General features: G+C 39.9%; 2 protein-coding genes across 3 annotated transcripts in view; one reads left to right on the forward strand and one right to left on the reverse strand.

The window, feature by feature from the left end:
* Positions 1 to 22,338, forward strand: part of adcy5 (adenylate cyclase 5) — an 86,548-nt gene extending 64,210 nt beyond the window's left edge. The window contains exons 8-21 of one of the 2 annotated variants that reach the window (XM_008432387.2): positions 666 to 788; positions 3,559 to 3,581; positions 5,475 to 5,634; positions 6,379 to 6,476; positions 7,964 to 8,051; positions 9,863 to 9,979; positions 10,070 to 10,228; positions 11,286 to 11,470; positions 11,561 to 11,581; positions 11,851 to 11,983; positions 13,120 to 13,383; positions 13,632 to 13,836; positions 14,010 to 14,134; positions 15,347 to 22,338. In XM_008432387.2, the coding sequence (XP_008430609.1) occupies positions 666 to 788; positions 3,559 to 3,581; positions 5,475 to 5,634; positions 6,379 to 6,476; positions 7,964 to 8,051; positions 9,863 to 9,979; positions 10,070 to 10,228; positions 11,286 to 11,470; positions 11,561 to 11,581; positions 11,851 to 11,983; positions 13,120 to 13,383; positions 13,632 to 13,836; positions 14,010 to 14,134; positions 15,347 to 15,475 (1,830 nt within the window). In that variant the 3' untranslated portion in view covers positions 15,476 to 22,338. The remainder of the gene's footprint in view (positions 1 to 665; positions 789 to 3,558; positions 3,582 to 5,474; positions 5,635 to 6,378; positions 6,477 to 7,963; positions 8,052 to 9,862; positions 9,980 to 10,069; positions 10,229 to 11,285; positions 11,471 to 11,560; positions 11,582 to 11,850; positions 11,984 to 13,119; positions 13,384 to 13,631; positions 13,837 to 14,009; positions 14,135 to 15,346) is intronic. The other variant, XM_008432394.2, reaches the window with a different exon arrangement.
* The window catches only part of sec22a (SEC22 homolog A, vesicle trafficking protein), a 14,789-nt gene continuing 8,383 nt past the window's right edge, over positions 18,777 to 25,182 (reverse strand). Inside the window, exons 6-7 of the mRNA XM_008432407.2 lie at positions 24,804 to 24,869; positions 18,777 to 24,517 (exon numbers count right to left, since the gene is read on the reverse strand). Coding sequence (XP_008430629.1) covers positions 24,317 to 24,517; positions 24,804 to 24,869 — 267 coding nt within the window. The 3' untranslated portion in view covers positions 18,777 to 24,316. The remainder of the gene's footprint in view (positions 24,518 to 24,803; positions 24,870 to 25,182) is intronic.

Below are 25,182 nucleotides of genomic sequence, written 5' to 3' on the forward strand. Positions count from 1 at the left end.
TGAAATAAACCACTGAGCCGAATCGTTGTTACTTGAAGGCGCCGTTTCTTTTAAGGTAGTGGTGTCAAACTCATCTTGGTTTTGGGCCAAATCAAGGTCATGAATGCTCTTAAAGGGCCGGTTGTGCCAGAACCTGATCACAAACTGTGAAAATATCAACGAATTCTTAAAATTTAACAATATTACTGAGCATCTTTTCAGTCCCTCCAGGATTTTGTGATGCTTTTGTGATTTTTTTTTTCTTTTTGCAATAAAAAAATGTTTGTGGTACTAATTTGTAATTATTTGTGATTTTTGCTCTTATGATGGTAAATGCAACTTTTTATATAGATCGTGGACTATTATCTGATATCAGTTAAGGCTGAGGCAGCTGTTTAGTTCAAGCAACAAAACTTTTGACAGTTTTGGAGAAAAATCTGCAATAAACTCCCAATTATTAGCGCAAAAAAAGTGCAGGGATGGGCATGAATTTTCACGATAATTCTCAAGAAAATGGACATAAAAGCAGCATTGGATTTGATAACATAATATTTAAGCACACTTAGTGTTTAGAAATTAGAAGGCCACATAAAAAGTTGCACCCCTCGAGTTTGACACGTGTGCGTCAAGGTTTTATGGCATTCATTCGTTTGGTGCGTTAACCTCGGCCTCCTTTCGCTCCACAGAAAGAAGAAAAGGCGATGATTGCCAAAATGAGTCGACAGAGGACCAACTCCGTCACCCACAACAGCGGCCACTGGGCTGACCGTGCCTTCCACAACCACATCTCCAAGGAGATGAAGAGGATGGTGAGTTGTCAGACTGCTTGTCTCGCCTAGTTGTGACGAATCACTCATTAGAGTGACACAGCCAGGCGACTCTCCTACCAGCGGCTCGTCTCAGGGCCTCGTTTGGCGGTGAAGCCAACGCGTCGTTAGCGACCGTAATCCTTTCATCTGCGTTGCCGAGGCGCGGCGGGGACGGCCCTTCACGGGACACCTCGCCCCGGCGGTGAGAGGCTCTCAGCGGCACTCGGGAAGAGGGACGGAGGGACGGCAGCCGTAACCGAGTGAGACGAGAGGGATGTGAACTCAGTGAGGTTGGGGTTTTATTCATGCGCTGTAGGGCTGAGAACAGGAGCACTCTCAGCGAGCGCGAGCATTTCTACACGGCAAGTTCAGAGTCCGTGATGTGAAGGACGGGCGCAGGTGTAGCCTTACACGCACTTTCATTTATAGAATCTAAAAACGAATAATATTAAAGCTTTCCTAACTTTGTTTTTTTACTGTTTGAGGCTGGCTTGTTTAGAGAGATAAAGATTTAAATGAGCTTTTTGAACATTCTACATTTAATAAAGGCGACTTCGGAGTTGGAATGGAGGTTGGAATGGAGCTCAACTCTCCATTTCAACCTCCATCCATCTCGAACAAAACCAGTCCTTTTCCATCCTCAAGCGTCCTCTTCACGAACTACGGTGAAACAACTCTTATGTACGGTGGCCGACAGGTGCAAACGCGCAACAACAGAGTAAAGATGCAAACAAAACAAAAAAGAGACGCAAACAACTGATCCTCAATCCAACATAATCATAAAAAAACCTTCAAAGTTTCCTCCAGATGCATTAGTTTCTCACAAGGTTCTCATTATAACTTCCATCAGTAGGACAAGCAGCTCTTTGTACTTTTTTGACACGTTTATGTTTGTTGTGCGAGTTCAGGTATAAGATATGCTACCACAAAAAAACTTTAGCATGCTTTTTGTGCTTTGCGAAAATTGCATGAGATTAAAGGAGTTAAAAGAAATAAGATTCTCCCAAATGAGGCACACTGATGAGGATGAGGAGTTCAGAGACGAAGAAGGCAGCCATTAGGATTTTATCCATGGATTTTAGTGCGTTGCCATGGGATACGCAGGAGGCTAGTTAGCAGTCTGGAAGCAATACGTAGAGCGGGTTGTGTTCTTATACAGCAGATGGGACTGAGTGGAAAAAACAAAAACAGGAAAAGAGGAAAATGGCGCCACCTACTGAACGCCCCCGACTTAAATGAAAGCTGAGACGAGTCTGAATGTTACTGCATTTCTACGTTCATTCAGCATCAAGTAATGACTGGTGTTCTTTTACATTTTCTTGAAATTAGATGTTTGCGTTGTCATTTTTTACCCTAGAGTTATTTTTTAACGTGAGCCTGGCATCATTTTTCATTTTCTCATTCAGCCTTTCTGTTGTTAACAGCAGAGAGACAGACGGTGAAGCTGAGACCAGAATGAAACAGGAGAAAAACAAAAAATAAATACGTAAGATAAAATGAAAATATATACGCAGAGGTTTCAAGAATTGATTTGTTCTTTCAGCAAGGACCTTTATACATTAAACCTCAGGGGGGCGCTAGAGACGCACTGGTTTTCCCAAAAATAGCAGACATGAAGTACGGTTTTGTATTATGGTGATTATTCATATTTGACACCGTTTCTAGATTGATGTCGGTGGATGTTAGCCTGAGTGACGCTAACCTGCTACTTGTGTGAATTATAGGAGAGTTGAAGCTAAAATAAAAATGATCCATCCAGGTGATCACGGCTTTAAACGCATTTCTATATTTTTTCACATTCTTCACAAACATACTGACTGATAATTATGTAACAGTACTAATACCAGGCTAATAACAACATTTGTTTGAGAACTTTTGTACTTATGTAGAACTTTTATTCATTAAACACAATTTGACTAAAGCATCTTGCGTCTAACTTCACCTTTGCTGTGTAATCCCGACTTCTTTCCACCCACTGGAAACATTTCCTGTTTTTTTTCGTTGGCTCAGACTGATCATTATGTCATCAGGTCCATAATAACAGTTATTTTTGAGGTAATAATACCGGGTTTGCAGCTGATTGTTATCGCTGGTCGAACAGCGCTGCAATCAGGAGGCGTTTGGATTTGTTTTGTTTTTTTACACACATAAAAATGAATTAAAAATGTTTGAAATAAAAATCACATGTGGCCAATTTTAGATATAATAGGGGTGAGAAACATCTAGCTGCTGTGTTCATGTAGCAGCTGCTATATGAAATATTAACCATCATCATTTTTGTCATTGTATGTTTTCAGTATTTTAAAGTCCTTCTCACTTTGTAATTGAATAAATTAGAATATAAATGACAGGTTTGTTTATTTCTATAACTCCATCCGCTCAGTAAAGTACATTACATAGATTACACACTCATGTTTTCAAGCCTTTACTTCTGTTAGTTATAATTTTCCGCTTACAGCTAATGAAAGAAAACACGACCATTAAGATTTGGATATTACACCAGAACAAAAAGTAAACACATTTTAATGGGATTGATAAAATGTATGTTTGCTTAAAGGTTGTTATTTTTGTAAAGGGACTTTTTCCATTTGGACAAATGAGCTTCAGTGGGAACATGTATTCTAATTTTTTTAATGACTGTATTTTAGATAATTGTTCAGAATTACTTTTACTCAAAGTGAAAAAAAAGATGGCCTCTTAGCTTTATTAATAAGTCAAGCAGTACTCAAGTTAATAGTTGTTTTTTTCTTTTTTTGTTTCTGCTTTTCAGGGCTTTGAGGATCCCAAAGACAAGTGAGTAGCGACTGCGTCATCGCATGCAGTACTGGTCACATCTATTGGTTCTTCTGGTGAGAACGACGTTAACGTTAAGAAAACTGCCGACTAGTTTCTAAAATCTTTTGGAAAGTGCGAACCTTCAATTTGAGTACAGTTGTTCTGACAGGTGGGGATGATGCCCATTGAAGAAATGTTGATTCTTTGCTTCTTTTTTAACCCCTTTGTGTTGCTTTGTCCACATCTCTACCAAATCCATTTATTTTAGTTCTCAGGCCGATAATGTCACGAATCTCAACAATGAACGTTTGGTCAAATTTATTGTTGTCGGTGTCTGTCTCACCTGACCAAAGCAAATGGCTGCAGATGAAGTCCAAGCACAGCTCAGCAAACTTAACATGTTTATGTTTGTGATGGTAGGATGTTTTCAGCATCACTCCCAACACCGTAGTTTAGTTTTTAATGGTCGCTATGGAGCGTTGTTGATCTTTGAAGCTCGGCGTTCAGTTATGTTTAATGTCAGCTTGCTATTCTAAGGTTCCTGGATGCTCTAATGGATCTACTCTTTCAATAAAAACAGTTGCTTTCATTGTTTTTCAAACTTTTGAAGATTTGCACTCAAATTCACCGTATATTTCTTTTCTAAAGTTTGATTCTTTGATTATCGCAAAAGAGTTCATTTCAAGGCTCCTTCCATATTTTCACCAGCAAACGTATTCCCAGCTGTAGGTCTGAATGTTGTTACACATGAACCCACAGAGCTTCTGCTCGACCACAGCTTCATTTCCAGACAAACGTCAAACTCTGATTGGGTTTCGGAGCTTCGGCTTGTGGCTTGAACGCAACATATAATTGTAGTTTTGGACTGAGAGCACTTTGCTGTTGCAGTTTTTTTTTTTTCTTTTTGTTCTTGGTTCTGTGTGTGGTACTAGACTAGAAGTCGTTGCTGAAACTATAAAACCAGACTCAGTCATTTGGTGTCCTTGGACGGCTATTATTCATCTATTCTGTGACGGAGAAGATGCTTCCCTGGAGGGCGACGGCTCATCTAAATAGCAGTGTTCGCAATTTTCACAAAGTTTCTGTTTCATGCAGCCAAATTTGTTTTTATGAGCACAAGGCTCTGGAGTCTTTCCTCAGATATTGTCATTCACGGTCTACCTGCTCAGTAACGTTCTCTAGCGATGCGGCGCCAACCGTTTCAACCAGAGAATAAAGAGGAAAAAAACTAATTTTTAAAGAAGTCCTTGTTCTTCCAAACCTGTTTTTCTTACTTTTTCCCCTTCAAATAAGCTTGGTATAATTCTTAGTTTAGTTTGTAAATCATGCCAGGTTGAGTGGTTTGTAGGGTAAGACAACCTGAATGTTTGTCTGTTATTACACTTATAACATTGTAATAACAGTGTAATAACAATGCAGTAACACTGTAATAACACTGTGCATCACATTGCAAACATTACACAGGGTTATTACACTGTGTAATAACAGATCTTATTACACTGTTATTATGAGTATAACGGAAACTGGTTATCTTAATGGGGCAGTTTTATGTGATTTCCAGTCACATAGTGCCATTTTACAGCACAAGTTACCTCCAGTTGTTATAAAAACACTTCAATATTTCACTTCCATTAAAACTGGATCGAACTGATTATTTTTTTTAATTATTAAGATGCATTTTCATCATTGTGTATTCTTTATCTTTTTTTCTGATGCATATCTAATCAGTGAACTGTAAAGTAATAAACCAGGCAGAGAAATTCTTGCTATCCTGACAAATATGGGGTGATTAGTCCTTTTGTTTTGGTCAGATGAAATAAAAACAAGACGACAAAACTTTTTTTTTTTTTTACCCCCTCCCACTTTGTCCTCAGAAGTAAATGTCACTCCGTCTCATCTCGTTTTATTCAGGCATTTTATTTTCAGGAACACGCAGGAAAACCTGAACCCGGAGGACGAGGTGGACGAGTTCCTGGGCAGGGCCATCGACGCGCGCAGCATCGACCGCCTGCGCTCCGAACACGTCAAAAAGTTCCTGCTCACCTTCAGAGAACCTGACCTGGAAAAAAAGGTTAGGCCGCACACAAGACAAGCACGCTGCCCGGAGCATCAGCAGATAAACGGTTGTGACAGACAATCTGCCGAGCGCAACGAAGAAAAAAAAGAAGCTTTCTCCTTTCTGTGCCTGGAGGACGTCAAAGAAAAGGGAAAAACACAGAAGCAGGAGGTTCTGTTTGGAAGTAGAGTACTGAAAGCAGGAACACGGCTTCAGACGGACAGAACGGGGGGAATTGCTGCATCAAGACTAAACATGTTACTGATCCACAGTTTGACTGTTTCTGCTGCTGTCATGAAAGACAAACTCTGTTATTCTCATCTCTGCCGTAAAGGCTTACACAGCCACTGCTAACAACAATAATTTAATGAAAACCATTTGAAAACGAGAGAAAGTACAAAAAGACAAAATGATAATTGACAAAAAATAAAAATAGATCAAAATCAAATATCCATTTGAAATGCATTCCAAGCCTTTCAGAGACAAAATATTAGCAGTTCAAAATGGCAAATTACTCTTGTAGTTCAACATTTTACTATTAAGTCCCTCTACAATTATGGACTACTAAATTAATAGCTAACTCGCATCGTTACTTAAACATTTGTAGCTTGACTCATAAGGCCAAAGAAAAGGTATTTATCAAGTAATTATTGATTGTGTCTATTGACATTTATTGGAAAATCTTTTTTTCTCTTGTCCTTGAAGGACAGAGTCTAGTTACGTTTGTTGTCTGACATCCAGCTTGTTCCCTGTTTCCAGTACTCCAGGCAGGTGGACACCAGGTTCGGTGCGTACGTGGCCTGCGCCACCCTCGTCTTTTTCTTCATCTGCTTCATCCAGATCGTCATTGTGCCGATGTGAGTCACACTGTCATGGTGGCAGATAGTCAGATGCTGGCCGCACGCAAGAGAAGGGAAATGTTTGGTGGATAAATGTGTAAAATCAACAATGTTAATACTATTAATTATTATTATTAGCTAAGACTGACATGACTCTCATAAACATGAATGACTCTTTATAAATGTTTATGATTGGTGTCATGAAGTATCATTCAGTAAATAATGACACTTTTAATAAAATTGCACTAAAAGTTGCATTAAAATTAAAAGTGTCAACTTTGCATTAAAAGTGACATTATTTACCAAATGACACTTCATGACAACAGTTGTAAACATTCATAAAGACTCCATCATGACAGGTGTTATTCATGCTTAATATGACAGTCTTCTACACACCCCTTCAAATAAAGTGTTACCCAGAAATGTTTGCATTCCACCACACTTTTTTCTTCCACTCAACTTTCCATTAGTTTGCTTGGATGGCCCCTCTGTGAACAACCAGCTGACCTTCTATGGCTTACTCCTTACATTTTATTGCCATAACACGACAAAAACCTTTTTTCATGGCTTTATTTATACTTACATATATATTTTAGTGTAGGATTTGAATTTTCTGGAAAGCTGAATTTCAGGTTTTTATTACCTGCAAGTCATTATTAAAATGATCAGAAATAAACTCATGTAATGTAACTTTTGTGTTGAAATACTGAAAGAAATTAAGTTTTTAAGTTCATAACTAAGGAGATGTACAACAATGATTGTTGTTTTTTTTGTTTTTTTTGCACTGTTTATAGCAAATTAAGTTATGACGCAACACTGGCTAGCAGCAAAAAATAAACAACTCACTATAAATCATATCTAATGCATATCTTTTAATGTATTGGTATTTTTGTTTCATGAGCATCTTTGCTTCCAGAGATTAAGAACAAAAGTTGTGAGGAAGCTGATTAAACACTAAACTCTTACTCCCGCTGCAGCTTGATGCTGATAATTTGTGGCCTAAGCTGTAAAACCTTGTAGAATCAGGTGAGCTTCTCTCCGCCAAAGGTTTTTCCTCAGATCCTCGGCTTACTATCAGAGCCGTCCTGCTTTGACAGAATCGGGACACTCGACTCCAGATCTGTCTGTAGGAAGAAAAAAAGCTTAGCCGCACTTTGGGTCATTTTGTTTGTTTCGTAGGAAGCGACTCATGAAAACGACATCTTGCTCAGATAACTCAGTTCCTCCTAACCAATCAGAACCTAAAGTGTTTTTACATAATCACTAAGCTGAAAGACACAGAAGAGTCATTTAATAAAACCCGACGTCTTGACGACGCGGGTCTGTTCTTACAGGGAGGATCCAAACCGTTTCCTCCTGCAAATAAGAAATGTATTTTAGTCATCGTGTGGATTTCAGTTCAGATATGTTTACAGTGACATCATGCAGCTCTGTTATGGGTTTTCAACCAGCAGCTTGTCTATATTAACAAATTGTGTAGATAATAATCCGTTTCCTTTCTGCAGCTCCAATCTGATGATTGGCTTCTTCATCACGTGCTTCATCATCCTGGCGGGCGTCATGTTCATCTCAGCTGTGTACTGCTGCTTTGGAGTGAGTAAAATCCACAACCTGTAGCTAAAATGTAAAATCAAATAAGTATTTATTATTATTATTATTTGTTTATTAAGGACCTTTCTTAGTTTTGTATGATGGTTACAGACATTCATCAGTGTTTACACTGTGAAAATTAACCTTCGCTAGTTATTAAGAGCCTTTCTGAAAGACCCAAAGAGCCGCTGCAGGTTGCAGACTTCTGGCCTAAATGAACAGCAGACGGGTCTCCCAATGTCGTGGGAAAAAAGAAAAAAAAGGTTTTTCAAATAGCCTGTTACATCTCTGTCAGTCTGAACGATCTTGAAAATCACAAAAAGTTGTCTAACTACCATGAATGAGTGTTGTTGTTGGAGTGACCTTGTGATGTGTTCACTGGTCAGAAAACAGATTGGGTTTTATTTTTTAAACTGACGGCTCAGATCACCAGATGAATTATCGATGGCTCTCCCCTGCAGTAATGCTCCATTGCTAAATAACGTTAGCACCGATATAAATCTGCTCTCACTCGTATCAAAAGGATGTTTCAGTCGTTAACTTTACTATAGCTTTGTGTTCGTTGTTGTCTTTCAATCCACAACGTCAGAAAGCTTCGATTATATCATTTTGACACTGGATCTCGAGCATCAAATTTTTTCCCCCCCTCTTTAAACATCTGCTTTTGGCATTTCTGCAAACACTGCTCAGTCTGATTCCGATATCCTCTAAAAGATGCGTTTATATTCCCACACACCCATTCCCATGGCTCCTCCTTTTCCTCTTCCTCTGCTTGTTTTATTTTGCCCACAGTGGAGGCAGATCTGTCAGCGTGTCGTCCTTTAAAAAAAACAACAAAAAAAAGATCACAGCAGGGCCTTATTCATGTATTCACGTTTATGAATACATGTCTTCTGTGCCGTCTCCAAAATCACCAGGATCACAAGCCAATGGTTTTTCCTTCTTAAATTAGTTGCGTTGTGTGTCTCCTTGAGTTGTGGAGATAAATGCAAATAACGGATGAGTGTTTTGTCCAGTCCACTGCGGCTGATGACTCATAGCTACAAGATGTGCCTTAAATAGAAAGAAATGTGAGATGTGTTCTTTAGCAGGAGAGGTTCTGCTCCTAAGCACTAAAACGAGACACTGAGCAGGGCTGAAACGATTAATCAGATTAATTGTGATGAAATCGATTATCGAAGTAATCAAACTAATTTAGTGATCGATTAATTGTTAACTGCAGGATAAAGACTAAAAAAAAGTCAATTTACTGAAAGGACAACATATTCAGAGGAATAATTAACCCAAAACTGCACAAAAAGTATAAACATCTTGAATTTCAACAACCCAGAACTCCTGAAGAGGCGAGGTTTTAATTTCACCTGGTTCAAATTCTGTAGAAAAAGAAAAATAATTCTGCTTGGTATCCTATTATTGATCAGTTTATCCAAAAGTTAATCAAGAGGTTATAGCTCCAAACTGTATTGATGTTAAATCAAGCAGAAAGGCTTTAACTTTTCACATGTTGATGCCAGAAGTATTTTTATTTTTTATTTTTTTGCTACAAGCGTTCACTAAATCAATACTACATTATTGCATTTTAGGCAATAAAATGTTTTTCTTATGTAAAAAATTTATGTGAATATTTGCATATTTTAATTCTTTCTGACATGGCATTAAAAAGGTTTGAGATTAAATGAAAAATCTGCAGAATGTGCCGATATTTTAATCCAATTAATTAATTAATTGTTAGATTAAACAACTAAATAATTGGTAGCTTCAGCCCTAAATCTGAAGATGAATAATTAATAAGTTCTACTTTGTTCACCCACCAGATCTTCCCCGCTCCTCTGCAGACTCTTTCCAAAAGCATCGTCCAGTCCCGACTCAACAGCACCTTAGTGGGCGTCTTCACCATCATCATCGTCTTCCTGTCTGCTTTCATCAACATTGTAAGCAATATGTACAAATTTCTTACCGAAGTCGGCGTTTGTGCGCGGTAAATGAYCCGAGTCCGCTCACTGACGGTCCGTTTGGCTCAGTTCACCTGCAGCAGTCACGACCTGCGGAGCTGCATCAAGTCGGAGCTCAACATCAGCCGGAACCTGGTGGACGCCTGCCACGCTGTCCTCCTCAACTACAACCTGGACGCACAGCACGGCGCCTGCGGAGGCGACGCCCTCATCTGCAGCTTCCCTGAGGTGTGTGTATGTCTGTTTCTGCAGTTTTATTCCACAAGATGTGGCAACAAGAATGGTCATTTGTGGTAATATGATTTGATTACGGCTTTAATAAAGAAAAAAAAAACTTTCACTAAAAGGCACAAAACACTGGAAGCACTGAGGACTTCTGGGCCATGTAGTTCTTTTGACTTTTGTTAAATGTAGGCTAATTAAAGGGCCAGAATTGTTAGTTTTCCAGGCACATTGTATAATTTTAAAGCACAATCAAGTACCTTTGTTGCCTTCAGTTGTTATAAAAATGTTGTACATATCAAATATTAAATAAAGTAAAAAAAAAGAAAAAGAAATTTGACTTCATAATTTAACTCTGTGAAATCGGGCCTCTGTCTCTTTAAGAAGCTCTTGGTGTTTCTGAAGTTTCCTCAGGAAGTCATCACAACATGGCTCCTCTGTTAGCTGTTTAGCAACGTTTTACCTGCATTTCACTGAAAAGTAGCTCCTATAATGAGCTCAGCAGCCGTGCAGCTCCAGCAGGTGTTTGCTAATTGCTGCTGGCTGAACAAGGCAGAGGGGCGGTCTGTTAGGTGGAAGCTTGGAAACTGCAGCTCCAAGGAGGAGCTTAGTCCTCGAAGGCGGAGCTAAGTCCAACCAGGTGTTTTGAACAGCTGAATGGTTGCCATGGAGATTAAAGTATCTCTCAAACATGCATGAGAGAATCAAAGTCACACTTAATGTATGTTTTTGATGAGGGAATAACATTATGACATGTTGTAAAGCTCAAAAGTGGCAATTTTACATAAAACTACCCCTTTAAAAAAAAAACTACAAAATGGCGGCGCCTGCTCTGCCTCATTTGTCGTCATCGTGACTTCATCTTTTAGCTTGCTCCTTTTCATCTTGTGCCGTCCCAGTCACATGATTAACTGCAAAGTTTACTCCCTGATTTGGGCAACACAGGCAGTAACTCAGGGCGCCATCAGGAAGGGGGCGGTCGTGTGTGACTTATTCAGCTGGAATCATAGCATAGTCCAACATCTTACATCTCTAACGGTCCACATCTCGTCTCTTCTCTCAGTACTTCACCTGCTGTGTGCTGCTCAGCCTGCTGGCCTGCTCCGTCTTCCTGCAGGTCAGCAGCATCGGGAAACTCTTCCTCATGCTCTTCATCGAGCTGCTCTACCTGCTCATCATGGAGGTGCCTAAAGTGAGCCTCTTTGACAACCAGGACCTGCTGGTTATGGCAAACGCCCTGAATTACACGTGAGCATCTCCCTCACTGCCATCGCCAAGTATGTGACCAAGTCCAAACCTCATGTCTGATCAGCTCTTCTTCTGTTTCTCCCCTCGCAGCAAACCAGATAATGGCACAAGGTGAGACCGACGGCAGGTTTAATCGCCGCTCCGTCATCTGTTAAACCGGCAGCGTCGTTAGTTGCCATGCTGAGTCTAATAATGACCCGCTGGCAACAGATGCTCGCGCTAATGAGCCGAGATTTACAGAGCAGCTTGTTTGTGTCAGATTCCTCCTTGAAGTATTTACTAATCCTTGTGCAACACCTTCGTCTGTGCTCATTGTTCTGCTGTGTCATTCATCAACCTGTTTGTGTGTGTGTGTGTGTGCGTGTGTGTGTGTGTCCCAGGTGTTTGGTGGACAACAAGGTTCCTCTGAAGATCATGACCCCCGTGGTGATCACCGTCTTCGTCCTCGCCCTTTACCTTCACGCCCAGCAGGTGGAGTCGACGGCCAGGCTGGACTTCCTCTGGAAGCTGCAGGTGGAGTCCGACAGTCTCCACCCAGTCATTTTCTGTCCTTCACTAAGAACATACGTTCTGATTTAATCCCGCTTGCAATCAGTCAAATTCAGATTATATTGTCAAATGATGCTCATCTAAGTCAGGGGTGCCCAAACTGTGGCTCTTTTGTCACCAGGGGCCAAAATTGTCAAATCAAAAGGACTTGAGGGCTAAACAATTTTTTTAGCCTACTCAAACTATGTATGCTATAATTTAATTAAACACATAAACTAGTCAGATTTGTTACTGTAAATGAAATCTTAAATTATTGTAGATGCAAAACTTTAAAAGGGTCCAGGAGGTTTGCTTTTATAAAAAGTAATTTAGTGAATTTTCTAGGTATCAAGTTTGGGGGAAAAATAACAATTTAGTCAATTCTGATGGGTAAAATCAAGATTTGGGTCTCTTTCTATTATTATTTTTAATGCTTGCTGTATTTAGTCACGTTTGACAGAATTGGTTGCGGCAAAGTTTAATTTTAAGTAAAAGTCACCGATCTTTGCAAGAGAATGCAAAAAATCCGATTAAAATCTGATTATTTGAAAACAAATACTTTGTGTTGTATCCAACACATTTCATTGTAGGAAGATTTTACTTTGTGATCATTTTGTCCTAATTAAGAATAGAAAGTCTCCACCTCTGGAGGGGCAAGTTTGCATCATTCCTGAACTAAAACTAGGGGCCACAAACAATCAATCGGCCCCAAGCTAAACCTTGAACCTTTAAGAGGTTGGTATTCTGTTCACGTTTTGGCATTCAGTGTTTAATTGAATTTCTGAACATGTGCAGTAATTATTTAGTTTTAACATGTAGAAGGCCATTAAAATAAGACTGAACTAAATATGTTGCTTTTCCCCCCCGTTAGTTTAAATGCAATTAACTAATTACAAACCCAGTAATTAACTCAATTCAAATTTGTATTTTAATTCCCATCACTAATTATAACCAACTTTAGTTTTTCATCAGTTCCATTTATCCTAATGTTGTGACTTGATCTGTGAAATCAGTGAAACACGGTCCTAAGTATTGATCTTTAAAATCTCTACACTAGAGTGCTTCCCTCCACAGATGAGTCTATCCTTTTCTATGTTGAACTTTGACCCCACCTCCTCCAGGCCACAGAGGAGAAGGAGGAGATGGAGGAGCTGCAGGCCTACAACCGCCGCCTGCTCCACAACATCCTGCCCAAAGACGTGGCCGCTCACTTCCTGCAGCGCGAGCGGCGCAACGACGAGCTCTACTACCAGTCCTGCGAGTGCGTTGCCGTCATGTTCGCCTCCATCAGCAACTTCTCCGAGTTCTACGTGGAGCTGGAGGCCAACAACGAAGGGGTGGAGTGTCTGCGGCTGCTCAATGAGATCATCGCCGACTTTGATGAGGTAAGCGCGAACGCTGCCGGGATCACGGTCTGCGGTTCTTAATGGCTTTTGTGAGTGGCTCGTCCATTAGCGTCAGTGGAGATTTCTCACTCAATGTTTCCCCAGCTGCATAAAGTCGCATTGGGATCTAAAAATACCCTTCAGCTAAAGAGAAAAATGGAAATTCACAGCAATGTCCCTCTGTGGAACTTCTTTTTTTTGTGGAGTGACATTGAAATATTCTTGACGTTCCTCCTGCCCCTCCACAGATCATCAGCGAGGATCAGTTCCGTCAGCTGGAGAAGATCAAGACCATCGGCTCCACATACATGGCGGCTTCCGGCCTCAACGACTCCACGTACGACAAGGCCGGACGCTCGCACATCCGCGCCATGGCCGACTACGCCATGCGGATGATGGACCAGATGAAATACATCAACGAACACTCCTTCAACAACTTCAAAATGAAAATAGGTCCGTGAAAGAACACGCTGCAACCATGTTTATGTCACTTTAGCAGGAGAAGCATACATACATGGAGAGTAAGAGATTTCTAGATTTTCCTAAACGTCAGCTTGGAGTAACTTTCAGAGATAAAGGGAACGACACAATCGTTTATTTTGTAATGTATTAAAATGTTTTCACAGGTCTAAACATTGGCCCGGTGGTTGCTGGGGTGATAGGGGCCAGGAAGCCCCAGTACGACATTTGGGGGAACACGGTAAACGTAGCGAGCCGCATGGACAGCACAGGGGTCCCGGAGAGGATCCAGGTAACCGACTGAACAAACGCTGCGTGAAATTCCTTTAAAACTGGATTATTTATTGTTAAAATAATCCAGTATTTTCCTGCCAGAAAATGGCTATAGACTGACTTTCTCAACTTAGCATACATGTGCCTCAAAAGTAAATTAACAAAAATGTTAGCTGTAGCAGCAAGTCAAGAACATATAGAGAGATTTTCAATGTAGCTTTTATTAGTAATTAGCATTGTTAGCATGGTTAGCGTCATAGCAGATACAACTCAAAATGAAACAAAGCAACTTTCTGTGATTTAATTAACCTTCCTGTTGTTTTAAAACTGCTTTTTTTGAATTAAGAGTAAGATGTCTAAAGTTCACATAAAACAGGAGACTTGTTTTTTTTCAATAACAGGTTTCCTTAAGTGTCCATGTGGTTACAGTTCTAGAAAAAAACAATTATATTGACATGAAACACAAGTTTATACATAGTTTTTAAGATTAATATGTATATCATGTTGGTGTTCATCTACATTTTTTGATGTTTTAAAACTTCTAAATATGTAGAAGTCTATTTCTTGGGCGGATTTTTGTCCTGTTACGATAAATTTGGCATGGTGCGTGTGTGTGTGTACCAGGTTTTTATATCCTTATGGGAACCTATTTCTGTCTACAATGTGGGATTACGGGGACCATTGGTCCTTGTGGGGACATTTTCTTGGTCCCCATGAGGGAAATTGTTGTTTTTGGGTTAGTGGATTGGTCTATGACTGCTAGGTTTGGGGTAAAGGTTAAAGTAAGGGTTAGGTATGTGATGGTTAGGGTTATGGTAAGGGCTAGGCCAGGGGTGGGCAATTCCAGGTCTTGAGGGCCAGTCTCCTGCAACTTAATTCCAGGTCTTGAGGGCCAGTCTCCTGCAACTTTTAGATGCGTCTCTACTTCAACACACCTGAGTCAAATAATGAGGTCGTTAGCAGGATTCTGGAGAACCTGACTGCACTGAGGAGGTGATTCAGCACTTGGATTCAAGTGAGTTGGACCAGGGAGACATCTAAGAGTTGCAGGACACCGGCCCTCGAGGACCAGGATTGGCTGTAGAAATTAATAGAAGTCGATGTGAAGTCTTCACAAGTGACGAAAACACGACTGTGTGTGTGTGTATTGACTTTATGTCTATCACATTTTCTCAAAAGCTGAAAGAACCAAAATGTGACGGTGAATCTAAAGCAAACTGTTTATACACAGGTGACGGCTGATCTGTACCAGCTGCTGAACTCCTACAGCTACACACTGGAATACCGAGGCGTCGTCACCGTCAAAGGCAAAGGAGAGATGATGACCTACTTTCTCACTGCCGGACCCCCTGGCAGTTAACCTTTACTGAGTGACAATCAGACTCATGGGAGGTTGAGCACCTTCTCTCGTAACGAGACGGCTTACAGACCTCTGATAGCTTAGGGCAGATTGAGGGTTCTCCCCTCACAGCAGTGGACGCTCCTTGAACCGGTCGGCACATCGAACGGAAGGGAGGACTCGTCCTTTTTTTTTTTTTTCCCCACGAGGAGCTCACGGACGGCCAAGGGCACGTCTGCTTTTTGACCAAAGAAGTCCAATCGGAGTGCAAAGACAGATTCGTCCAGCTTGGCCTTGACAGACAACGAAAAGACAAAGATCCTGGAGGAAACTTGGCCGGTCGAGTTCTCCAAGGGGGTTCTTGGACAAAACCTGCAGGGCGACCCGAGCTACGTCGCCTCCTCTCCTGCTCTCTGCCTTTTTTTTTTTTCTTGCTGATTCTGAACACTTTGTACATGTAAAACCCAGGAAGTTTTATGTGTATGTGGGTGACTTTATGTACTGTTTGTATGATATCTTGTTCCTGTTGCTGTGGTACAGATGCAGATCTGTCAAGTGCGGACACAAAGCCAGCAGCACTGCAGTCCTCGCTTGTTAGTGCGTCCATCTCCCCGTCGATCAGCACCGGACGACCTGCGCGCTACACATAAGTATTCACACCCCTTGCACCTCCTCACGTTTTGTCACTTTGGAAAAGACGAAAGTTTTTTTCTAAATGGATTTATGTAATAAACCAATACAGAGATGGGGATGTATGTGAAATTGAACTAAAAGGATAGATTTAAGGAAAACGTTTTTGCAAATATCTGAAGAGTGTGGAGTGCCCACGTCAATATTTTGTACAACCGCCAGCTGCAAAGACTTGATGAATTTCTTGACCAGCTTTGCACATATAAACTCTAAAATGTTTTGCCTCTTCCTTTTTCCAAAATGACCCAAGCTCATTTAGATTTGAATTAAGTTTTTCTGTAATTATTTCTATCATCATAGATTCTTTATCAGTTTTAGCATTAGCTTTGGGATGCTACATTTGTTGGAAGGAAACTTCAAGTCTTTTGATGCTTCTAAAAGGCTTACCTTCTTCCAACCCCATTTCTGCTGGAGATGAACGTCCCCACAGTATGATGCTGCCACCGCCATGTTTCTTGATAGGGTGAGTGTTACACTAGATAGCTTAACCGCCAAACATTGCGTTTTACATGTAGTTTAAAATGTAACAGCATCTTCATCCACATGTATGTCCCTCATGGGCCTCTGTACGGCTTGTTCTCTTGCCACTCTTTATTTACAAGCAAGGGAACCATTTTTCTTTTAGAATAGAAACAATTTAGCAATTTCTATTTGCGCTCCCAGTAAAATCCCACCGACGTCTGATGTTGTAAAGTGACAAAACGTGAAAAGCCATACGGGTATGAATACTTTTTGTTTGGTACTGTATGAGTTACTGCACACTGTTTGTCTTATAGGCGAGGGGATATCACTCCTATAGCATATGGATTATGTTTAATAGAAAAGTCCAACACAGTGTTTATATGAAGCTTCCCGTTAGCCTCTCACAAAGCATACGTAGGCACGCCTGCAACACGAGGATGTCAGTAAAAAAAAAAAAAGAAAAAGCTTTTCTACTCCTAAAGAGGTTTTGTATTTTGACGTCAAAACACCGACCCTACGAGATATTTTAAGATTATATATTTTCTACATTCATATAATAGAGCTATGTATAAACTACAGTGTGTCTCCACATGTGCATACTGCAGAAACCCTCACTGGTGTTGCCTGATTCCCTCTGCCCTCCAGCTCTTTTCAACAAATCGAGCATACTTTATGTATTTTTTTAATTTGCAGGAAGTCGACTGCTGGTTGATTAGAAGTGGGCGATGATCTCCCCTTTAATGTGTCTCAATGTCACAGCAGAGAGAAAAACGCGGTCGGAACGACTCACTAGATGGACCGAAAGGCGTCGACTGCGGTGCTCAGACGCCATTTTGCACTCCGGTGCTTTCAGCTGTCCGCCCCTCCGCCTCGCGCAGCGCTCCACCTGCAGGCCCTGATTGTTTGCTCGGTTAGGTGGTACGACACAATGAATGTCCAATGTTCTCCAATGAGGCCTTTCATGCAGACTAGAGCAACTACCAGGATGATGCTCAGCCTGTTGACAGAGACAGATTGAGCATGTGGRAAAATGTGCACTTTTTAAAATCTGCTGTTTATGTTTTTTGTTTGTTTTTCTCTCATCAAAGCAGTTTTTCTTTCAGTATTGCATCATTGCTCTGCATTGCTTTCTCTCACATACATAACTTTCACCCATCGCTTGGATGAGTCGGACTATAGTCATGTAAAATTCTTCAAACTTTCACCTGAAAATATGAAAATGGCACTTAGATGTGAAAATCTTCATCCTTTGATGTTTTTATTGCCGGTAAAGATTATGAATGTCCAAAACTGGCTAATATTTGTCAATAAATACAATGTAAGGGGGGAAATTGAATAAAAAGGAAAAAAATCTGTAATTTGTTAGCCGTAATCTATTGTCAACAAACCGACCCGGAGCTGAAGCTTCGGTCAGACTAGATCTTTTCCCACACAAAAGCTGCAATACCAAACTTTTATTACTATGTTCTGTTGTCAATGCATGTAAACTAATGGTGAGAACTACACATTTAATTTAATCATGCAAATAATGATCAGCTTCTGAATTCTCCCTAATGGATTCATAGTAAACAAAGACATCATGACAGTAAAATATTGGCTGCTTATGGCCTTTTTACAGAACCTAATTTTAACAAATGTGCTACATTTCGTTCCCATTTTAAAATTAAACAGGCTTGACAGTTTTTCCACTTTAAACATTAACACTTTGTACAAACATCCATGAACTGTACCCTGGTAATGTTTGAAAAATAATTACATTTTATCTCTTTAAGAGCCCTTCAGGAAGTTKTCAGTGTTTGTCATGAGCAATGCCAAAAGAAAAGGCAGTAACTAATAATAATGCAGAGTTGAATCCAGAGTGAACATTTCAGATTCCTCATGTTTTACATTTGGAATATATATATATATATATTCACACATAGGAAATATGAACATACCAAGGCTTTTAAGAGTTAAAAATTGCAAAACATTTTCCGTCATAACCTTTAGTTGAATATTCCTAGAACATTCAACAGAAACTTAGTGGAAATTAAAGAAGCAACACCCTTTATACTGTCGAGGTAAAACAAACTGAACCAGCTAAAATAAGTTTATTACGGTCAATTTTCTGTACAATAAAAACTTAAAACTACTAAAAAATTCAGAAGTAACCATATCAGGGTTTTTTTTKTGTGAATGTATCAAATTCTAGACATTAAGTGTAATTACATGTTAAATCATTTTTGCTTTACCAGGGACAAGTCAATTTTATATTACGTAGTTATAATTTTTTTCAATTAAAATGTGTTTTGAAAAAAAGAGGAAAATTGGAAACGTTTTTAACTTTATTGGAGGTCATCATAGATCCTAAGAGTCTCATCCCAGCTATTGCGTAAATGTATGCAACTGATTTGGTTACTGGCAATAAGAAAAAAAGTTTACTTTATTCTACTTTACTGGTGGGATAAAACAAGTAAATCAATATTTTAAGCCTCTGGAAAATTAAACTGCAATATCCTACCCAGGTGGTTATTGTCTCTGTAACCTGTTGTACTGCTGCTGCAACACCTCTACACTGTTAAATGCCGTTTTATTTGACTTGCTGAATGTTGTGCCAATTTAAGCCCATGTTTTTGTTTTTTTCAATTTGTTTGAGCTTAAATGCTTTACAGCTACTGATTTCTCACAATGACCTTGACATGAAGCATCTGTGACAAAAGTGGCTCCAGAGAGAAAACGATGGGTTGTTTTGTTGTCTTGTTCCGACACCATTTATTTTATTTTTTTTTACAGTAAAATAAACTGCTGAGATGTTTCACAGGTACATATCGGTCTTTTTCTTCCATATATTTTGCTTGTTACTGATAAACTCAGTCTTGTGTGTAAAAACTGGTGTGTTGGTATACCAAAGTTTGAGAGATGTACGTTTTCTTTGAAAAGTCTGTTATGCAAAGTACCTAACTTCTACCACCAGATGGCAGCAGAGCTCCATCATTTTGTTCATGATTAACGGCTGGAAAACAAGACAGACGAGCTGATTAGCACTGTTGGTTCATCCRTAACTGGATTAATATCTATATTTACATTATAGTCAAATCACTAATTGCTTAATTGAGTTTGGTACTTGGTCAACATTATTAAGCTGATCATGAAATCCTCTTGTGTTGAGTAGAAAATAGGTTTTGTATTTTTATCAGGAAGCACGGCAGTGTTTATTTGGTGTTGAATGAAGCGGAACAAAATCCTCAGACATAATGACGTTGACCTTTTTTGGACAGGAAATGTGCCCTAATTTGGTGAAATTTGCCACAAAATGATCACTCATCACATGAGGAAACAATTCATCTTATTCAAGTTAGCAGCACATCTAAAAATCAAGAAAAAGCACGCGTTTTTCAAAAAAACTCATATGTAATCTTACATACGAGTCTGCTGGAGAAAAACAAACAGCAATTACAACAATTTCTTATGTGTCATGTKGAGTCTCTAAATCTTGTAAGATTACTACAAGATTTTAGCAACAGGGAGCAACAAGCTATAGATKTAGCTTGTTGTTGCCCGTTAGGAAATGTAATTTGAAAGCAGCYAATTAGCCACAAAACAACTATAAGTACTGGCAGAGCAGAAACTTAAGATATGAACTCAGTCTTGATGTCGACTCTAAAGTAAGATACTCAAAAAGCTTYGAGAAAAAWAAACGCACCTTTTCCAGTTTCTCTATAGCCTTGTTAATTCTCAGGTAAAAAATTATCTGCATCCATCACTCCTAGCATCCATCACTGTAATTAGTTAAGCTGAAGTAAGTCCTTGTATGCGYTTTCCATCATAGCAAATCGATCTCTATGAACAATTACATAAAAGGCATTGATATTTACTTTCAGGTCTARAATAATTTTCCCAGCTTGTTTGGTGCAAGAGTGCATTTCATTTATACAGCGCAGATTCATAACATGTCCAGACAACATGTGTTGAAATCAATCCAGTGGAAGACACTCATACAGACAAGACTGAAATTCAACATACATTTCAAACCAATACCAGCTTTAACAGTGAYGTTAATAATGCCAACTGGTAACACGTTCAGCTGTCAGCAGCTTGTCATGTACATGGCGACAGTAGAAAGCACCAACTCCCTTTTAACAAGAAAAAGAAAATCAGGATCTGCTTGGGAATCGCTGAGTGGACGACCCCAGCAGCCTCTTACACCAGAAAATGTGTGTTTATTTTTGGTTCCATCGTTCAGTTTGAAATACGAGCTCTGCCTGTGTTGATGCGAAACACGGCTTGCACAAAGAATAGGTTGTCATGGAGACCATGCCCAGGCTGGTGGACAGACATTAATTACTGCTGCCCAAAATGTTGCACCGATTTCTTAGATTTGTGGTTTCCAAATTTGTCGATCAATTATGCAGCAGTATGAGGGCAGCACAAACAGAATCGATAATTGTTATAACCCATGAGTAATTTAACCTTGATTAGCATATATATATATATATATTTTTAGCATTACCACTGTCTTTTGTTTAGTTTGATTTCTGAAACGCGACTCGTTAATTTTCAGGTTTGCTCTTTGGGAACAACAGGTGTAAAAGGTGCTGCTGCCTCTTTCCAAAGCCGCTTGCTCTCTCAACATATGAAGGTAGACAGTCCAATATCGCTCCTAAAGCAGACAAGTGTAATTTTTTTTCACGTTTACATTTATTAATTAAAACGACAAATTTATTGTACAAGTTGCATTCAATGGTTTATTTTGAATTTTTTTTTCGCCCCTCCTTYCCTGGTGACGACATCTTCAAACGCTCTTTCATTTTCCATCCACAAACAAATCTGSTCGATAATTCCCCGAATCTCAATTCCCTGACAAAACCGCCCACGCAACATGTTTACTGTAACTGCAAAGATACAGGATGTCGAGTCGGTGGCGCAAGACTCCGCTCTGCTCCCAGAACRCCCGAGCCGTGAAGTGCGAGAGCCGGCATGAGGTCATGTAGGTGTGGTCGCTGCTGGAAAAGCGGAGTAAAAGTCAGACTGCAGTAATGGGTCGCATGAGAACGACTCGTTAACTTCTGACGCCAGATGTGCGTGGACTTAAAGCTGTTTGCTTTCCTTTCCAGCTTCCTCTGCACACATCTTTGGTCACAAGAAGAATGTAAAAGTTCAGAGAGCAAAGAAACCAACGCTGCCCAAATAAATGTTAAACGGTACATATAAGCTGCGTGAAAGCAGCGCAAAAGTCCAAGTAGCAGAAAAAAGATGGCTGAACTAAAGAACTCAGTAGGAGGTAAAGAAAACAGTGATGCATCTTTGCTGTTGGCAACACGGATGTGTTTATTCACACAGTCATTGTGACACTGGCATACGCTCGAGGCGGTGTAGGCGAGGAAGGATGCGACTGCTAACCGTCTGAGCCGACAGGAGCTTTATGTTGTCACAAGAAGACATTTACACACGTCTGAATGAAAAAACATGAACTTCATAAATGATTACATCTTGCACCAAAAGCAGTCATTGAATAAATAATGAGCTCTTGCAAAHGACAATAACCACAAAAAAAGAAATGACTGTTTTACCCCTGATTAGTGAATAAATTAAAGTCTGAGTGACTCAAACAGAAAGGYAGCGTTGCATAGTTTCACCTCAAGACCAGAAATGGACATTTCTACAGCTGAAAAAAAACCAGCACTGGGTTTAAAAGAAAGCATAGATGTGAGYAGGCAGAACATGAACGAAAGGTTAAAAAAAAGAAAAAGAAATTCAGATTGTTGAGTTTCTCTGTGTGTTTTCAGGTTGTTACCTCTTGGTATCAAAGTAAAAAACTTTTCTTTGTTTTATCCTAATTTAATCTCTTGTAGTCTAAAGATTTGTTTTCTAATTGCTTCATCACTTTCATGCCATATACTCCTACAAATGAAATAAATWCACACTGGCAACACAATGCAAATTCTACCACATCCTCCACCTAATTGTCAAAGTTTTGAAAGTTTAAAAACTGTATGCATGTGGACTGGTATCTAGAAATCATTACTATGATATAGAGGTATGCACTCTGGCGTCTGTGCTCGAAAACTCCAAGGTTTTATGGGTTAGTTAATATCCGTCTCGTTTCTCTGAATGTGAGCTAAAGACGGAAACGACTGGAAAGAAAAAGGAGGAAACGATATCAAAGAAAAGAAAGATGAGCTTCAATCTGTAGCCAGACTGCAGAGCTTCTGTTGAGCTTTGATGTAGGTCATGCTGACATTATCGCCACATGCTTGCAAAGCATCAGTAATAAAGCATTTTGTGATACAATCCCATGTGGATGTTTTACAAAAAGAAAACAAATTTAAAACGAGATGTGTGCCAACAAAGTGGCAAAAAATACTGACGTAAACAAAACTTAAAACAATATTAAATACAAAATGCCCCGATTGAAATGTCTTTAAAAGGTTACAAATTGTACATATCTTTGTATTATTGCACTTTTTTTCTGATCTTCTGTAAAATTTAACGGAATTTTGAATTATTCAAGCCAGGTTCAGRTTATCCTTTCAATCTGCAGTCATGCTCTTTACAATCAGCTTAAGGTTCCCAACATGGTTCAGGAGGCAGGTGTTTAATACAACCAGCTAACATTTAGCCCACTAAATAGAAATGAACAGAATTGAAGGGCATGCTGAGGCTGTTTGTGTTTAAAAAGTCTTGATGCATCTTAACCACCTGGATGAAGATCACAACAGACCTGGGATCAATTTAAAGGAAACTCTCGACACATGTTGTYCATTTGGTTCTGTGATCCAACCGCATGCCTCTAAAGCACACAGAGGTGCTGACTAATGCATTTATGGGAAAATGAGTCAAAAWTTCGGCCCCACACACAGTCAAAAATAAAGCATAATCAGCAACCGGTGCTGCCGCTTCAAGAGCGTTTAGAGCAGAGCAGAGAAAAGCTATGATACGGCGAAAACCCTGATTTTATATAAAAAAAATTTAATCGAGTTCAATTTCAATCAAACAGATAGCGGTATCTCACATATTTTAGACGTTTCCCTGCTCCAACACATCTGATTTAAATGGCTGGAATAAGTCGTCAAGCTCTGCAGAAACAAGAATTGGACCAATTTAATTCAATGAGGTGTGCTGAACCAGGGAGACGTGCAAAATACTCCACTTATAAAGACAATTAAATATCTGCTGGTGGGTAAATGTAGTTTCAGGTTATTCATTTCAGGACTCATTTAACAAACCTCACAGCTGACATGTGAGGTAGTTTAACAAGAAGATACAGGGAAATAGGTTATGAGTTCAGTTTCAATGCTTTCTGAAAGGTACTTCACGTCATTTTAATTGAAATGATGAAATCATACATACATTTATTAGGATTTTCTTTTCCCGTTGGATGCAGTAAAAGAAAACCTTTTCAAGTGCATGGGGTTTGCAGCCATCCTGCAAACAGGCCTGTGACCTAAATCAGAGCTGTGCAGAAGAAGTCCATAAATCATCATCACGCAMTAAAGGAAAGGAGGCAGCTTCCAAAATCAATCCAATAAAATCCATGAAGCAGTCGGACCGCAGCAGACTTTCCTTTCCAAATCCAAACGGAGACGGATCCATTTATGCTCCGGTGAAATGCTCAGTCCCTCCTCTTCCTCCTCCAAATCGGGAAGGCTTGTTTTTGCTTCCAGTGTGTCTGACGGACCACCGCTGGGGCACCTGACTTACAGCGCGTTAGTCTTTTTTTTTTGCTCTTCGTCAGACATTGTAGTCTGGCGCTTTGCCCAGCGGCTGCCTCAGTCTGATTTGCAGGGTCATGAAGGCCCCCACGGCTACATGGAAGAGGATCTGCCAAATGTTCCTCAGTTCATACAGATACATGTTGGACAGACARATGAGCGCAAACGCCAAGACGGACTTGCTGTTCCTCCAGATGGAGAAGTAGGCAAACAGGTAGCACTGAAAGAARCGGGATCACATCGAATTAATGCCGAACTAACTGGCCGCTGACGCGTCTTCGACAACAAATCCTAGGTGACGGCTCTGTTCTGTCGACTAAATTGTGCGCTTGCATTTTGCMGCACAAAAGGAGCTGATGAAAATGTTTTATAGAGGAGGCATTGGCCTGAAAGCCACTGAGCTTCRGCGAATGTTTGTCTAACTGACAAGCTGCTGAGCCGTAAAGTGCAGGGCTGTTAGTCAACCGGCCGGCGATGGGCTGCTCTTACCGCAGACGATCACTTACCTGATACAGACAGGCCGCCGTGCCCAGGAAGAAGGCAATCACATAATTAAAGTCCTCGTCATCATTCTGCACAGGGAGGAAACGGACAGAGGCCGGGATCATTTTAGCATGCATGCTCTTTATGTGACAAGAAATGGTTTATTGGTTCCCTTTAAATAYATTTTAGTATCTACAGAACATGATGCGACTGACTTTAATMGCAAGCTCAGATGGGGGGACAGGAATTTTGATAAAACGTCGTAAGACATCTGGAAACTTTTTACACCTTTTATATTTGCTCTACAAAACCGTAGAATATAAACTTGCAATAAGCACATTATTTTAAGAGAGTTTCAAGAGGGTCAGAAAGATTACACAGAGTTACTGGTCAGGAGAGAGG

Source organism: Poecilia reticulata, linkage group LG2 (genome assembly GCF_000633615.1).
Source record: "Poecilia reticulata strain Guanapo linkage group LG2, Guppy_female_1.0+MT, whole genome shotgun sequence".
NCBI lineage: Eukaryota > Metazoa > Chordata > Actinopteri > Cyprinodontiformes > Poeciliidae > Poecilia > Poecilia reticulata.